General features: G+C 42.2%; 1 protein-coding gene across 2 annotated transcripts in view; it reads right to left on the minus strand.

Annotated features, from left to right (window-relative positions):
• LOC110506721 (transcription initiation factor TFIID subunit 4) overlaps positions 1-17,932 on the minus strand; it is a 147,290-nt gene that overhangs the window by 43,573 nt on the left and 85,785 nt on the right. For both annotated transcript variants that reach the window (XM_036963830.1, XM_036963829.1), the window contains one exon: positions 16,701-16,757. In XM_036963830.1, the coding sequence (XP_036819725.1) occupies positions 16,701-16,757 (57 nt within the window). The remainder of the gene's footprint in view (positions 1-16,700; positions 16,758-17,932) is intronic.

Genomic DNA, 17,932 nt, shown 5'->3' on the forward strand with positions numbered 1-17,932 from the left:
AAAAAAGTGGAAGGTAGATGAGAAGAGAGAGAATCTTCACAGGGAAGCAGGGAGTGAGAGAAGGCAGGCAGCGAAGAGGAGAGGAGACTGCAGGGCTCTGAGGCTGGGCTCTTCTTTCACACTAGCCTCCAGGCACGTGGTGTGCAAGTCCTGCTAATTACCAAGGTGAATCATGCTGCCGCTCTCTAATTAGCCAACATGACAATCTAATGGAAACATGCGGGCAGAGCTGGCACACTTAGAGAATCAACTCACAAAGAAAGACCCCTCTCTTTTACACTACCCTCCTCTTCCTTCCCCTGTGAATTTCTATACAACTTACATTTCTCAAATAAAAAGGGGGCAGGCTGGTTGAGATTTTGTTTTCCAGTGTAGGTACAGTTTAGAAAGGAAAGAGGTTAAGAGAATATGATGTAGTCTGGCTGGTCAGGATTTAGCTCTTCTTCTCTCTTCTGTGTGTGTGGTGTTTGTTCCCTAATTGAAACGTGTCCTCAATCCTGCCTCCTCTCCTCTCCCTGTTATCCCAGGAACGGAGGGAGGCTGGCTGGCACCCCGCCACGAGCGTAGCTCAGCGTACCCAATTCCCCTGTCGCTGGAGTCCCAAGGAGTGCTACAGCGCACAAAGAAAAAGGGGTCCTACAGGCTTCTTTTGCAAGAGAAGACGAGCCGCAATCTCCCTCTGAGGCAAATCTCCTTTTTTGTTGTTTTCCTTCTCATTACAGGACTTTGTAATATTCTAAAACACACAGGAACACCAAAGGTATTTTTAAAAGCCTGGTGATTTTTTTTCTTTATAATATGTCTTGAGGAGAAAAAAAAGGGGGAAAAACTGAGAGAAGTTGAAACTCCAGACAACAAAGCCACAAATAAAAAAAATAGTGCTCGTGTGGACTATTTACTAGGCTGTGCATATTGAGGAGTTAATCAAAACAGATCTTCATTCTGAAATAATTAAATGAACAATTAAATAGCCCCGCTTTGATCTTTCAAACAACACTGAGGAAACACTTCAACAATGGGAAATATTTGAGATGATGTGTGGATATCTGATATTTGCATGTATCTACATACACATTTGTAATAACCACTAAGCGGTTAGAGGTACTTAACCTCACTGTTTTTCCTGTAGTAGAACACAATCTTCCATGTACAGAGACTCTCAAAGAGCATATATTTTAAAAGCCAAACGTAAAAGTTCAATGAAAGAGAGAGATATATCACCAAATGTCAGCGCTCTGTTAACTAGCCCAAACTGGCTTCATAATCAGAGTGATTATTCTGACAGGCTTTAGCCCTGAGCATGCCTAACAGCGAGCGCTCTACACTGGGTACGATGACGGGTTCTGTGGGGCCACGCGATGAGAGGCCGTGAACCACAGATACAACAGACACAAAAACACTAATAAATGCATAACTGACAATAGAGGAGAAATCGCGCTGCATGACGGGGCCTGTTGCACAAGCCGTTTTACAGGCTAATAATATGACCTGGTCATCTGTGGGGGATGCTGGGGCAATCATGTCTTAGAGCCAATGATGTCTTGGAGCACATTGGTTACATCCAGAGGTTATAATTAAAATAAGTTGGCTAAATCTACAATATCTCTTGATGGAGGTGGGAAGAGAAAAATGTAAAAATGTTGACCAGTGTTTCTATGTCATGTTGATGCTACTGACTCCAAGTCAATCTAGTAATACACTATGTGGATGTATGTAGATGTTTATGCATCTGGCTAGGACACACTGTCCATATAACGCCTCTTGCTTTTAATTGGTGTCATACAAGGTTGAGAGTTGAGCGAGGGCAGAATTCATTGCTGCGTGGTTCAAGACATTTCATGATCAATCCTGGTGTGCAAACGAGGCAAGAAAAAACTCCCTCTGAACGCCCGAGGAGGAAAAATATTTGAGGAAAATTATTCTAACAAAAAGCTGAGCGATTCCCATTGGACAGCTCTCCGTTTCACACGGGTCTGGAATCACTCTGAGGTAAAGTGGAGCAACGCTGCAAGGACACAGATCCGACTGGCTGGATGAGAAGAGAGAGGAAGGGAAGACAGGGGCTCCCACATCTCACCCCCCTACCCCAACACCCCCTCAGCCCCCCTGTGGTCTGCTGATATGGGGGTGTCATTCAGAGCAACCAAGAGCTGTCTTAACAACAGTCTCACTGACAGTCCTTATCGTCAAAGACACAAACTGTATAGTGATATGCCTCTAAATAAACTGGCTATGTTCAATTCTTGTGGAGGATCATCTTTATGTTAAAAAGTCTTGGATAACAGCTGGATGTGTAGGCTTTCATTCCAGCCCTGCAGTAACACACCTGCTTTAGCTAATCATGTCCAGACTGAAGATCATGATTAGTTGATTATTTAAATCAGGTGTGTTTGAGGAAGGAGCAAAATACAGGCTTCTGTGTCCAACTGTCCATCGCCTGATATTCCTCTGCAACAACATGTCACCTGATGATGCCAAAGTTCAACTCTTTCAATTCCTATTTTGCCAGGAAGTTTATCATAGGTGTATCAAGCTGTGATAAGTCTGTTACCCATTTTACAACTATTTCAATGATCTAAATGTTTATTTTCGTGGGAAACCTGAAGCAAAAAGCTTGCACTCAGCCTTGGCATTGCATGTGGTGTTTAAAATATAATTGGGCTTTTCCAATAACACATTTACCATGAATTATTTATGGTTTTCAACAAATTAGATTCTAAAGCCATGGCCCGAAACATCAATGACCCGCATTTCTTAGCTGGTTTGATCGAGAATGAAATTAGGAGGATAAGGGCCATCATCAAAATAAAAGCCTGTTCTTACAAAGGCAACAAATTCTAGGGAAACCATTTATCCCAATCAGCTGACAGACGTTTGACCGACTCCTCCCAACCAATCATAGGCTAAAGAGCTGAGCGACCTCTCAGTTGTGTTCTCAAAGCCAGAACCATCCCACTGGGAACAAACTGGTTGAATCAACGTTGTTTCAACGTTATTTGTCAATGTATTGTCACGTGGAATAAGTCAGCAACTCTTATTTTCATGGTAAAATTTCAACCACAGGATTATGTTACCATGGTAACCAAATTGCAACATAGACAAACCTTGTATAAAATATGTTGAATTTGTACCTTTAAAACTATGTCAGATCTTCAACGTTATATCCACTATCAGACAAAAAACAATAGGCTCCTACTGGAGAATTGATCTATCTACAGGTACCCTTTGGTTTCCCTTCCAGGGTTTTAACCGAGCCCAGCCCTGATCAATATTGACATTTGTCACTGACTATTACCAATGTGATATCGTGAGAACGATTGTTGAGAGACCTCCACTTAAAAACAAAACAGATTCACTGTTGCTATCGAAGTCATTCCAAAGGGCATGTTTAACAGAGCAAAATAAACGTGACCAAATCAGTTAAAGAATAGGACTAAATCAAATCAAACTTTATTTAAAGTGCATTTAAAGTTTGATTTGATTTAGTCCTTTTCTTTCACTTCGATTTTTGGTTGAGATGGAGACGTAAATTCAACATATCAATTATTCATTTGTAGACAAACTGGAATCAAAGCAAGACTACATCAGTGGCACAGAGAAGAAACTATTCAAGCAGAAGATACATCTCCTTCAAATGTTAACATTTGGTTGCACTGACAAGCAAAAACATTTCAATATCACTTCTGAAATGCAATACATTTAGCCTATTAACTTGTTGACAAGTTAAAACCTCTTTGGGGTACCCCCCCCCCCCCCCCACTCTCAATTCCCGCCTAAAGACATACCCTAATCTAACTGCCTGTAGCTCAGGCCCAGAGGCAAGGATATGCATATTCTTGGTATCATTTGAAAGGAAACATTCTGAATTTTGTGGAAATGTTAATGTAGGAGAATATAACACAATAGATCTGGTAGAAGAAAATACAAGGAAATAAACATACGTTTTCTGTTTTTTATTGTTGCTGCATCATCTTTCAAATGACCAAGAACAAACACACTGATAGGATGCTGGGGATGATTTGACCAAGAACAGACAAACACACTGATAGGATGCTGGGGATGATTTGACCAAGAACAGACAAACACACTGATAGGATGCTGGGGATGATTTGACCAAGAACAGACAAACACACTGATAGGATGCTGGGGATGATTTGACCAAGAACAGACAAACACACTGATAGGATGCTGGGGATGATTTGACCAAGAACAGCCAAACATACAGATAGGATGCTGGGGATGATTTGACCAAGAACAGCCAAACATACAGATAGGATGCTGGGGATGATTTGACCAAGAACAGCCAAACATACAGATAGGATGCTGGGGATGATTTGACCAAGTACAGCCAAACATACAGATAGGATGCTGGGGATGATTTGACCAAGAGCAGCCAAACATACAGATAGGATGCTGGGGATGATTTGACCAAGAACAGCCAAACATACAGATAGGATGCTGGGGATGATTTGACCAAGAACAGCCAAACATACAGATAGGATGCTGGGGTTGATTTGACCAAGTACAGCCAAACATACAGATAGGATGCTGGGGATGATTTGACCAAGAACAGCCAAACATACAGATAGGATGCTGGGGATGATTTGACCAAGAGCAGCCAAACATACAGATAGGGTGCTGGGGATGATTTGACCAAGAACAGCCAAACATACAGATAGGATGCTGGGGATGATTTGACCAAGAGCAGCCAAACATACAGATAGGATGCTGGGGATGATTTGACCAAGAGCAGCCAAACATACAGATAGGATGCTGGGGATGATTTGACCAAGTACAGCCAAACATACAGATAGGATGCTGGGGATTATTTGACCAAGAGCAGCCAAACATACAGATAGGATGCTGGGGATGATTTGACCAAGAGCAGCCAAACATACAGATAGGGTGCTGGGGATGATTTGACCAAGAACAGCCAAACATACAGATAGGATGCTGGGGATGATTTGACCAAGAGCAGCCAAACATACAGATAGGATGCTGGGGATGATTTGACCAAGAGCAGCCAAACATACAGATAGGATGCTGGGGATGATTTGACCAAGAACAGCCAAACATACAGATAGGATGCTGGGGATGATTTGAACAAGAACAGCCAAACATACAGATAGGATGCTGGGGATGATTTGACCAAGAACAGCCAAACATACAGATAGGATGCTGGGGATGATTTGACCAAGAGCAGCCAAACATACAGATAGGATGCTGGGGATGATTTGACCAAGAGCAGCCAAACATACAGATAGGACGCTGGGGATGATTTGACCAAGAACAGCCAAACATACAGATAGGATGCTGGGGATGATTTGAACAAGAACAGCCAAACATACAGATAGGATGCTGGGGATGATTTGACCAAGAACAGCCAAACATACAGATAGGATGCTGGGGATGATTTTAATGAAGAACATAAGATGGCAACAATAGCTGAGCAAAGTTTTAGACAGATAACTTCAAAAATGAGCGAGCTACATGACTTTGAGCATGAAGTCACCCAGGTGTCCCACACAAATGTATCCAAATGTACCCAAGTGGCCGAATTGGTACAGTGATACATTTTGAAGGAAAGAACTATATACAAAATACATAAATGCTATTCTAACACACCCCCACCCCCAAAAATGTGTATATATATATACAGTGCCTTGCGAAAGTATTCGGCCCCCTTGAACTTTGCGACCTTTTGCCACATTTCAGGCTTCAAACATAAAGATATAAAACTGTATTTTTTTTGTGAAGAATCAACAACAAGTGGGACACAATCATGAAGTGGAACGACATTTATTGGATATTTCAAACTTTTTTAACAAATCAAAAACTGAAAAATTGGGCGTGCAAAATTATTCAGCCCCCTTAAGTTAATACTTTGTAGCGCTACCTTTTGCTGCGATTACAGCTGTAAGTCGCTTGGGGTATGTCTCTATCAGTTTTGCACATCGAGAGACTGACATTTTTTCCCATTCCTCCTTGCAAAACAGCTCGAGCTCAGTGAGGTTGGATGGAGAGCATTTGTGAACAGCAGAATTCAGTTCTTTCCACAGATTCTCGATTGGATTCAGGTCTGGACTTTGACTTGGCCATTCTAACACCTGGATATGTTTATTTTTGAACCATTCCATTGTAGATTTTGCTTTATGTTTTGGATCATTGTCTTGTTGGAAGACAAATCTCCGTCCCAGTCTCAGGTCTTTTGCAGACTCCATCAGGTTTTCTTCCAGAAGGGTCCTGTATTTGGCTCCATCCATCTTCCCATCAATTTTAACCATCTTCCCTGTCCCTGCTGAATAAAAGCAGGCCCAAACCATGATGCTGCCACCACCATGTTTGACAGTGGGGATGGTGTGTTCAGCTGTGTTGCTTTTACGCCAAACATAACGTTTTGCATTGTTGCCAAAAAGTTCAATTTTGGTTTCATCTGACCAGAGCACCTTCTTCCACATGTTTGGTGTGTCTCCCAGGTGGCCTGTGGCAAACTTTAAACGACACTTTTTATGGATATCTTTAAGAAATGGCTTTCTTCTTGCCACTCTTCCATAAAGGCCAGATTTGTGCAATATACGACTGATTGTTGTCCTATGGACAGAGTCTCCCACCTCAGCTGTAGATCTCTGCAGTTCATCAAGAGTGATCATGGGCCTCTTGGTTGCATCTCTGATCAGTCTTCTCCTTGTATGAGCTGAAAGTTTAGAGGGACGGCCAGGTCTTGGTAGATTTGCAGTGGTCTGATACTCCTTCCATTTCAATATTATCGCTTGCACAGTGCTCCTTGGGATGTTTAAAGCTTGGGAAATCTTTTTGTATCCAAATCCGGCTTTAAACTTCTTCACAACAGTATCTCGGACCTGCCTGGTGTGTTACTGGAGAGAGTTTGCTGCACTGAAAGTAAAGGGGCTGAATAATTTTGCACGCCCAATTTTTCACTTTTTGATTTGTTAAAAAAGTTTGAAATATCCAATAAATGTCATTCCACTTCATGATTGTGTCCCACTTGTTGTTGATTCTTCACAAAAAAATACAGTTTTATATCTTTATGTTTGAAGCCTGAAATGTGGCAAAAGGTTGCAAAGTTCAAGGGGGCCGAATACTTTCGCAAGGCACTGTGTATATATATATATATATATATATGAAAAAAATACAATAAAAAATTATAATAAACAAACAATTAACAAGGGTAACTATTTACACATTTTCTATTTACAATATTGTGAAGACCCTCAGTCCTCTACACAATATTGTGCTGCTGGTGCCATGGCCCATAGCAGTCTCTTTCTGCTGTAAAGCAGAGGCTTCCTGAACAGGTGGTGCAGGTGATGGGGCATTTCCTGTGACAAAGGGCACAACGATGTCTCCCTACTGTGCCCTGTTTGCCCTGTGGCACATTCATGCCTGCAGAGATTAATCTGGGCAGGTCTACACCACTGGTTGGAGCAGAAGGTGCTGCAGTGGACTTGCTGTAGCTAGCAAGCTCCTGGATGAGCAGCTCCCTGAAGGCTAGCTGTGAGATGGGGGGCTGTCCACAGCTCTTGGCCACACCTCCCATGCTCTTGTTGTAGTCCTTCACAGCAGCTGGAATGGGGACATTTTTTGTGGTCCATGCCCCGGCACCATCCTTTACACGTCTGACGACGTGATCTCCACTGAAGGACTTGTGGATACTGGAGCACATGACCACCTCTCTGGTATCCATCCACTTCACAAACAGCAGGCCATCTTCACGGATCCATCGCATGGTACCCCGATCAGCCCGCTTAGGCATGTCGTTCACCTTGGTCTTTGGAAATCCCACCCTGTTGGTGCCACAAGCCGACACCTCCCGCTTCCTCAGCTCTGTAAACAGGGTAGGGCTTGTGTAAAAGTTGTCCACAAACAGTTTGTAGCCCTTCCCCAGCAGTTGAAAATCCAATAACTGAATAACGGAATCATAACTCAGTCCATTACCGGTAGAAAAACTGTTTTTCCCCTCATAAACAAAAAAATTGCAAGTGTAGGCACACACAGAATCAGCCAAAACAAACAGCTTGTAACCCCATTTGGTTGGTTTGTTACGCATGAATTGTTTGAGGCTGATTCTGGCCTTTGAGGCTACCATCCTCTCATTGATGGACAGGTTCTGGGCGGGCTGAAAATAAGTCTTGCAGGCATCAACGATGCTGGGGTAGAGAGGTTTTATTTTACAGAGCCTATCAAACCTTGGTGTGCCTCTCAAACCTTGATGTGAAGCGCCCGTGAGATATTCAGAAACCTTTTACAAGACATGACAGTCATGGAGAAAGGCAGTTGATAGAGAGCTGACGTTTTCCAGTAGTCCCTTAGAGTTTTCAACTTCACCAGCCCCATGTAAATCACCATTGAAAAGTAGCAAATAAATTCATTAAAAATCCTACAATGTGATTTTCTGGAATTTATTTTCTTTTCATAGTTGAAGTGTACCTATGATGAAAATTACAGGCCTCTCTCATCTTTTTAAGTGGGAGAACTTGCACAATTGGTGGCTGACTAAATACTTTTTTGCCCCACTGTATATATAGAGTACAGGGAACATAATCACTATGGTGAAGTGCTGTTCCATTCCATGTTGATGTAAAATGAATTTTAAAAATATATCACACACACACAGCATTGCCAATGTGTACTTTACACATTTCATTACAGATTATATATTTTTTTATATATTGCAAATAAAATAAGAATATCAACAACAAAACAATCTCAAATGAATAATATTTCATATTAATTTCAAACATTGACATTAGCATTAGAATTTACCAATTCAGCATGGCATCCTCGCCGTGCAGAAACATTACTTCCGCCTGGGAGTCAAAACTAGCTACGCTGAAAGATTCATCTTCCTGAAGAAACTCTGTCTCGCTGTCTCGATCAATTTCCTCTATAATTTGGGTTAAATCTGTAAACTTAGACTTTGTTTTAGCTTTTCCTGATTTATTCGCCATAATTTAAATATATAAACTTGTTGAAAATGCTGTTGAATATGTACTGCTATGCGTAACACTCGTGGCTCTGTCAAGTAGGATTTGCAATGGCGAATGAACCTCTTTTACACCAGAGTAAACGACAAAGGCTGGTCTTCAAACGTATAACCATTACATATTGCCGTTTACCTCAGCTCATTGGCTATCTTCCAAGCTAGATTTCAAGATGATCAGTGCTCATTGGGCCAAAATACAGTCAATCAACGATGGACCGGTCCTACCATTGGTGCCCAATGAGGTCATTGATTGGTGTCTTCAAATCGGTTTGTTTCGGTCAATACGTCCCGGTAAAAGAACCATCATGTATGGTTGTGTTAGTAACAACCAGTGGATTGCAATGAAACCAACCATGACTGGATAAACGTTTGTTTAGTGTGTGTAATTACCACAAACGCTTCGTCCAAAGTTGAATGAGACGGAAATCACGACACAACCGGTTTACAAATGTTTCGTGTTAGGCTATAAAAATGGATGTTATCAAACAAAACAAACATTCACTGTGTAGGTAGGACACTTGGCATTGCCACCAGAGGAAGATCTTCAATGGTAAGCGATTTATTTTATTGTTATTTCTGACTTTCGTGACGTTAATGCTTGGTTGGAAAAAGCTAGTAATACTTGTGTGTGTGTGTGGGGCGCCGTCCTCAGAAAATCGCATGTTTGCTTTTGCAGTAAAGCCTTTTTGAAATCTGACACAGCGGCTGGATTAATAAGATGTCCATCTTTTAAATGATGTAAGATACATGTATTTACAAGAATGTTTAATACAACAAATGGTGTATTTAAAATGTTAGCTCTCTGCAGTTTCACCGGATGTTGGCCTGGTGGGACGTGAGCGTCTCCCCTACCCTAGAGAGGTTAACAAATGATACAGTATGTTGATATCACGTCTCCAACTCAACCCAAAATACAATTTAAAGAATGGGATTAAGCTTGTGGTTCAGATGGAACTATCCAAGCGGTAGATATACTACCGTTCAAAAGTTTGGGGTCACTTAGAAATGTCTTTGTTTTTGAAAGAAAAAGATTGCATTAAAATAACATCCATGTGAGAAATTGCCAAGAAACTGAATCTTGTACAATGCTGTGTACTACTCCCTTCACAGAACAGCGCAAACTGGCTCTAACCAGAATAGAAAGAGGAGTGTGAGGCCCCGGTGCATAACTGAGCAAGAGGACAAGTACATTAGAGTGTCTAGTTTGAGAAACAGAAGCCTCACAAGTCCTCGACTGGCAGCTTCATTAAATAGTACCTGCAAAACACCAGTCTCAACATCAACAGTGAAGAGGTGAATCCGGGATGCTGGCCTTCTAGACAGAGTTCCTCTGTCCAGTGTCTGTGTTATTTTGCCCATCTTAATATTTTATTTTTATTGGCCTGAGATATGGCTTTTTCTTTGCAACTCTTCCTAGAAGGCCAGCATCCAGGAGTCACCTCTTCACTGTTGACTTTGAGACTGGTGTTTTGAGGGTACTAGTTTTCACCTATGCTAACATAATTGCAAAAGGATTTTCTTATGATCAATTAGCCTTTTAAAATGATCAACTTGGATTAGCTAACACAACATGCCATTGGAACACAGGAGTGATGGTTGCTGATAATGGCCACTGTAAGCCTATGTACAGTTGAAGTTGGAAGTTTACATAGACTTAGGTTGGAGTCATTAAAACTCGTTTTTCAACCACTCCACATATTTCTTGTTAACAAACTATAGTTTTGGCAAGTCGGTTAGGACATCTACTTTGTGCATGACACAAGTCGTTTTTCCAACTTTTGTTTACAGACAGATTATTTCACTTATAATTCACTGTATCACAATTCTAGTGGGTCAAAAGTCTAGATACACTAAGTTGACTGTGCCTTTAAACAGCTTGGAAAATTCCAGAAAAAATGTAATGGCTTTAGAAGCTCCTGATAGGCTATTTGACATAATTTGAGTCAATTGGAGGTGTACCTATGAATGTATTTCAAGGCCTACCTTCAAACTCTGTGCCTCTTTGCTTGACATCATGAAATCAAAATAAATCAGCCAAGACCTCAGAAAACATTTGTAGACCTCCACAAGTCTGGTTCTTCCTTGGGAGCAATTTTCAAACGCCTGAAGGTACCATATTCATCTGTACAAACAATAGTACACAAGTATAAACACCATGGGACCACGCAGCCGTCATACCGCTCAGGAAGGAGATGCGCTCTGTCTCCTAGAGACTTTGGTGTGAAAAGTGCAAATCAATCCCAGAACAACAGCAAAGCAGCTTGTGAAGATGCTGAAGGAAACAGGCACAAAAGTATCTATATCCACAGTAAAACGAGTCCTATATATGCACATAGGGACAAAGATCGTACTTTTTGGAGAAATGTCCTCTGGTCTGACGAAAGAAAAATATAACTGTTTGGCCATAATGACCATCGTTATGTTTGGAGGAAAAAGGGGAAGGCTTGCAGGCCGAAGAACACCATCCTAACCGTGAAGCACGGGGGTGGCAGCATCATGTTGTGAAGGTGCTTTGCTGCAGGAGGGACTGGTGCACTTCACAAAATAGATGGCATCATGAGGTAGGAAAATTATGCAGCTATACTGAAGCAACATCTCAAGACATCAGTCAGGAAGTTAAAGCTTGGTCGCAAATGAGTCTTCCAAATGGACAATGACCCCAAGCATACTTCCAAAGTTGTGGAAAAATGGCTTAAGGACAACAAAGTCAAGGTATTGGAGTGGCCATCACAAAGCTCTTACCTCAATCCCATAGAACATTTGTGGGCAGAACTGAAAAAGCGTGTTGGAGCAAGGAGGCCTACAAACCTGACTCAGTTACACCAGCTCTGTCAGGAGGAATGGGCCAAAATTCAACCAACTTATTGTGGAAGGCTCCTCGAAACGTTTGACCCAAGTTAAACAATTTAAAGGCAATGCTGGGAATGTGATGAAAGAAATAAAAGCTGAAATAAATCATTCCCACTATTATTCTTATATTTCACATTCTTAAAATAAATTGGTGATCTATGGTTGCCTGGATTGGTTCTCAATCAGTCCTTGTCTCTGATTGGGAACCATATTTAGGTAGGGCGAAAATAAACATTTGCAGGGCGAAAATAAACATCCAGCCAGGACGGGTTGTGTCAGCTCTACACTCCAGACCTCCAGTACGCCTCCACAGTCCAGTGCATCCTGTGTCTGCTCCCCGCACTCGCCCTGAGGTGCGTGTCCCCAGCCCGGTACCACCAGTTCCGGCACGACGCACCAGGCCTCCAGTGCGCCTCCAGGGTCCAGTACTCCCTGTTCCTGCTCCTCGCACTCGCCCTGAGGTGCGTGTACCCAGCCCGGTACCACCAGTGCCGGCACCACGCACCAGGCCTATAGTGCGCCCTCAGCCCTCAGTGTAAAGAAGGGGGGCAGCGTCCAGAACCAAAGCCCCCACCAAGGTTAGATGCCCACTCAGACCCTCTCATATAGGTTTAGGTTTGCGGCCGGGAGTCCGCACCTTTGGGGGGGGGGGGGGGGGGGGGGGGTACAGTTTTTTGTATTGTCTAGGATTTTTTGTATGTCTTGGGTTTTTCTAGTCTAGGTGTTTATATGTCTATGGTTGCCTGGATTGGTTCTCAATCAGAGGCAGCTGTTTTAGGTAGCCATATTCCCTGGGCATTTTATGGGTTATTGCCTGTTTCAGCACTCGTGTTATATAGCTTCACGTTCGTTTTGTTGTTTTGGTTTGTTTAAGTGTTCTTCGTGTTCTTCCTTTAATAAAGAGGAATGTTCTCATCACGCTGCGCCTTGGTCTCCTCGTTACAACGAGCGTGACAATATGACATTGTATTCCCTTTTCAACTTAGCTGTGCTTTTAAATGGTTGAAAGTGATATAATGTACATTTGGGTGACAACTAAAAATAAGACATTGTTTTTCCATTGGAATTTGCTTGTGATCTTATTTGGTTGTGCTTTTAGATGGTTGAAAGCATAGTGATAACACATTGGAAATGTAACTAACTTTTGGCTGTCTTTTTGACTGGGTGAATCTAGGCTGTAATCTCATTCATCAAAGTCTCAACCAAATATTACCAAGTTATCCATGTTGAAATGACGTGATGTGCCCAGTGAGATGTGAAGTCCTGGGGATGATGAGTTTAAACCAGAGAGAGTCTTCCTCTCTCCTCTCCCTGCCTCCAGACGGAGTTCTGATGATGAATCTATGGCCGCAGTGTGTCTGTGTGTCTGACACTGTGATGTATGTAGGTCTGGTCCACTCTCCCCCCACCCCTCTCTCAGTGCTGAGAGGACCTAATGATTAGGCACTGCCTCGCCTCCTGCCTCAGTGGGATTTCAGACAGAGCACACAGACAAGACCAAACAACAACAAAATGAGGAATACTCGTTTTGGCCATTGATTTTCACTGGGGGCATTTCTAAAATAGCCCATCTGACCTTTTGGGGCAAATGTTTCTGAATGGAGGAAACAGGGGCGCTACACACGTTTGGCCTTATGCCTTTTGCTATCTGCCTGGGCGGTACTGAAGGCTGACGGGGAAGGGGGATGGATTAGGTTGAGGTGGAAACTGGAGCGGTCTGATAGAGGCCACATGGGGCCAAGGCTGCCATCACACTACCAGAGTAGTGTGTCTCTATCATCCCACTCTGACTGGGTGTAATTCACCTGTAAGCACCTCAATAAAGTTCCCCAACACCTCACTGTTCCCTCCCCATATACCACACCTGCCTTTACAAACAAATCAAGCGCCAACTCAATTTCAACACACATTTCTTGTAACAAGTATATAACAAAATTATTTTTGGAGGGGTGGCAGGAATGTCCACCCGTCCATCAGTCACCTGGAAGAGCAGCTCAGCCTCATTATCCTGATTACATTTGTGCAGATGTGCTGAACAAGGAGCCGCCACCGACAGACTCCCTCTGTGGTAACCGTGGTGACACAAACAGCTAGCTCTGTCCCCTTGAGCCAGTCAGGTGATGAAAACCAGAAAGGCACAGGACTGAGAAACGACGGCCTTTAAGCAAAAAAAGAAAGAAGGGGCGGACAAAAAAACGTAGAAAAAAACCTCCCCCTGACTGTCGCACTTAACATTACATAAATTAACAATTTCACCCCCCCACACACCCCTCTCTCTGCTCCTTCTGAATTTCTAAAATGAAAATGAGAATGTGCGCGTGCCGCGTTCCTTTCTCAGGAGATAATCTGGCCCCATCCAGATGATGAGCGGCCTGCCACTTAACGGGGAGGAGATCCACTTTGATCACACCGCCCCGGGGCGAACCTATCGCAGCACAGCCTATTACACTGCCTCATTTGCATATGCAGCTAGGGCTTATGGGGAGGCTGAGATCTAGTCTAAAAGTTCTCAACGAATGAACAGAGCCAAAGAAAAGCATCACTTCACCACACACTGGTGTGGTGGTAGTGTATGATCTCTTTACAGAGAGCAGAGTGGAGAGGAGAGAAGATCCCCATTCTAATGTCCATACCATACCACTTGGATTGCATGTCCAATACATTGCTTCATACTAAGTGGTACACTAGTATGGACATAGAATTTGAATGTGGCTAAGCAGCTCTATGTTACTAGAGATCTACTATGGTCTACAGTGCCTTCAGAAAGTATTCACACTCCTTGACCTTTTCCATATTCTGTTGTGTTATAGCCCAAATTTAAAATGTATTAAAATGAGATGTATTTGGTCACTGGCCTACACACAATAACCCATAACGTAAAATTGTAATTATGTTTTTAGAATGAAAAGCTGAAATGTCTTGAGTCAATAAGTATTCGAATAATATTGTTTAACATGATTTTGGAATGATTACCTCATCTCTGTAAACCATACTTACAATTACCTGTAAGATCCCTCAGTAAAGCGTTGCATTTCAAACACAGATTCAACCACAAAGACCAATGAGAGGAAGGAAACCGATCAGGGATTTCACCATGAGGTCAATGGTGACTTTAAAACAGTTACAGAGTTGAATGGCTGTGATAGGAGAAAACTGAGGATGGATCAACAACATTGTAGTTCCTCCACAATACTAACCTAATTGACAGAGTGAAATGAAGGAAGCCCGTACAGAATAAAAATATTCCAAAACATGCATCCTGTTTGCAACAAGGCACTAAAGTAACACTGCAAAAAAGCATAGTGGTGGCGGCATCATTTTATGGGTATGCTTGTAATCGTTAAAGACTGGTGAGTTTTTCTAAATAAAAAATAAATTAAATGGAGTTAAGCACAGGCAAAATTCTAGAGGAAACCTGGTTCAGTCTGCTTTCCACCAGACACTGGGAGAGGAATTCACCTTTCAGCAGGACAATAACCTAAAACACAAGGCCAAATATACACTGGAGTTGCTTACCAAGAAGACAGTCAATGAGTGGCCGAGATAAAGTTTTGACTTAAATCTACTTGAAAATCTATGGCAAGACCTGAAAATGGTTCTCTAGCAATGACCAATAACCAATTTGACAGAGCTTGAAAAATGTTGAAAAGAATAATGGGGAAATGTTGCACAATCCAGGTGTGGAAAGCTTAGAGACTTACTCATAAAGACCCACAGCTGTAACCACTGCCAAAGGTGCTTCTACAAAGTATTGACCCATGGGTGTGAATACTTATCTAAATTACATATTTCTGTATTTAATTTTCAAACAATTCTAAAAACATTATGGGGTATTGTGTGTAGATGGATGGATAAGAGAAAAAAATATTTAATCCATTTTGAATTTCGGCAGGGTAGCCTAGTGGTTAGAGCATTGGACTAGTAACCGGAAGGTTGCAAGTTCAAATCTGTCGTTGTGCCCCTGAACAGGCAGTTCCTAGGCCGTCATTGAAAATAAGAATTTGTTCTTAACTGACTTGCTGACTGACTTAAATAAAGGTAAAACAAACATTAAAAAGGGGTATGAATACTTTCTGAAGACACTGAAGGTATACAGAGTGTTTATGCTCTTACTCTTTCTTTCAATAATTATTATGTTCATTATGTTTTGCTCTTTCAGTTTCAACATACATCAGGTGCGATTAACATAAACACAAACCAACTTTCAAAACTATTTCACTAAATTAACAAACCGCAAAGAACTTTACTTTTCTACTTTTTGGGATCCACATGATCCTCATATATAAATGTCTATTTGTTTAGAAAATTGGGGGACTAAAACAACTCAATTTAACAAATAAGCACAGTCGCTTCATACTTTATTTCTGATATTTCCCATTTGTGCACCTACAGTGCCAAAGCCATTTCATTGTTTTAAACTAAAATGCATATATAACTGTGACAGTAAACATATTTCTATCAGCCTTTACAATGCAAATGGCTCTACAGAAAGTGCTATGGTGAATATTAAACCGGTACTCACAACACTGATAGGCTCCCCAATCTATCTCTTTGAAAGAGCCATGCACAATGAACAGCAGTCTCCAAAAGGTTATCGGGAGCCAGAAAAGAGAGCGGGAGAGAGAGAAAGAGAGAAAAAAGAGGAGGAGGATCTCTTTGGTGTGGTGTGTCTGTTCTATAGAAACCACTTTTCCAAACGAGGCGGACATCAATCAGCACAAATAATTCCTACAACTTTTTAAGTCAGACCTTTAAATGGCATTACATATGTAGCGAGGTATGAAAAATTTATATGTTGAAGTCTTGGGAAAATGTCAAGGGTAATGATCTCCAGCACAGCGCTTACCTCCTTAGCTTTTTGTTTCAGCCGAGCCTGCTCTGGGTCCTCTTGCCTGGAGCGACTCTGCAGAGTTAAGGAGGGGGGGAACACACAGGTTAACAGCTGGTTTAAGGACCCCCTCATCTGTTGCAGCCAGCACAAAAATAGTACAAAATGGGAACAGGATACAAGGTGTCAAGGACATCGTATTTGGATTCATAGAAGTGGAATTGAGCGCCCAAGGCCAGTGCCCTTTAAACCTGCGCCAAATCCTGCCGTAAATAAGCTGCTGGAGGGAAATTCTAATCAAAGGAGGTTATTAAAAATTCTGTGCGAGCCAGCAGAGCACACAGGGCTGGGAGAATGTGCTCAAACTCAGAAAGTCACAGGCACTCTGTCTGTCCCTCTTTTGTTCCGGTGCCATTGCTGTGTGTGTGTGTGTGTGTGTGGTGTGTGGTGTGTGTGTGTGTGTGTGTGTGTGTATGCGGATCTCTCTAGAGTCAGAACCAGAGTCCACAGTACTGGAGCGCCACTGTAATTAGTCAATGAAAGCTGAGCTGCCTGTGCAGCTTGTACCTGTCTGTGTGAGCTGTTAACCACAGGGCTTCCAATTAACCATACAGGGACTCTTCTAAAAGCTCACTGTTAGTGGCACCCTGCCAGATCACCACACTATCACAGTACTAGCCTACTGTAGCTATCAGAGACTCAGTGTACTTTTCCTATGAGTCTATGAAAGAAAGATAGATACACTGTTGAATGTTCCTGTAGTTTTATTGTACAACGTTTCGACCCGTAGGTCTTCGTCTATGCTATGGTAATACAGGCAGCTAACAGTGCTGCCCCCTGCCATAGCAATGGGAATAATTCTATAAAAAAATCTACTTCCTGTTTAACTAGCATAAATTCATTTAGCTTGAATGACGGTTAGGGATATGACTAGTAATGGTCCAATGTGTCTCTAACATTGCCTAACCTCTCTAAGAGCAGGGTCATCCCGGTGGTGTTAAAGACTACTTCATTAATATCTCTGAACGTGATGCTCCTCGCGATGTTTCTTTTTTCTACTATAAGCAATCAAATGCTATTTGCCTTCAGTGGTGCTGGAAAGCAAGAGTCTAGCTACCCGTGCCCTGGCTCCCTCCCTCCCTCCCTCCATCCCTCCCTCCCTCCATCCCTCACTACCTCATGAACAGATGCAGTCGTCTTGCCCTGCTCCTTGCTAATTGGCTTTAAATATATCAGGCGGTTCACGTGCT

The sequence above is a fragment of the Oncorhynchus mykiss genome, chromosome 26 (assembly GCF_013265735.2).
Source record: "Oncorhynchus mykiss isolate Arlee chromosome 26, USDA_OmykA_1.1, whole genome shotgun sequence".
NCBI lineage: Eukaryota > Metazoa > Chordata > Actinopteri > Salmoniformes > Salmonidae > Oncorhynchus > Oncorhynchus mykiss.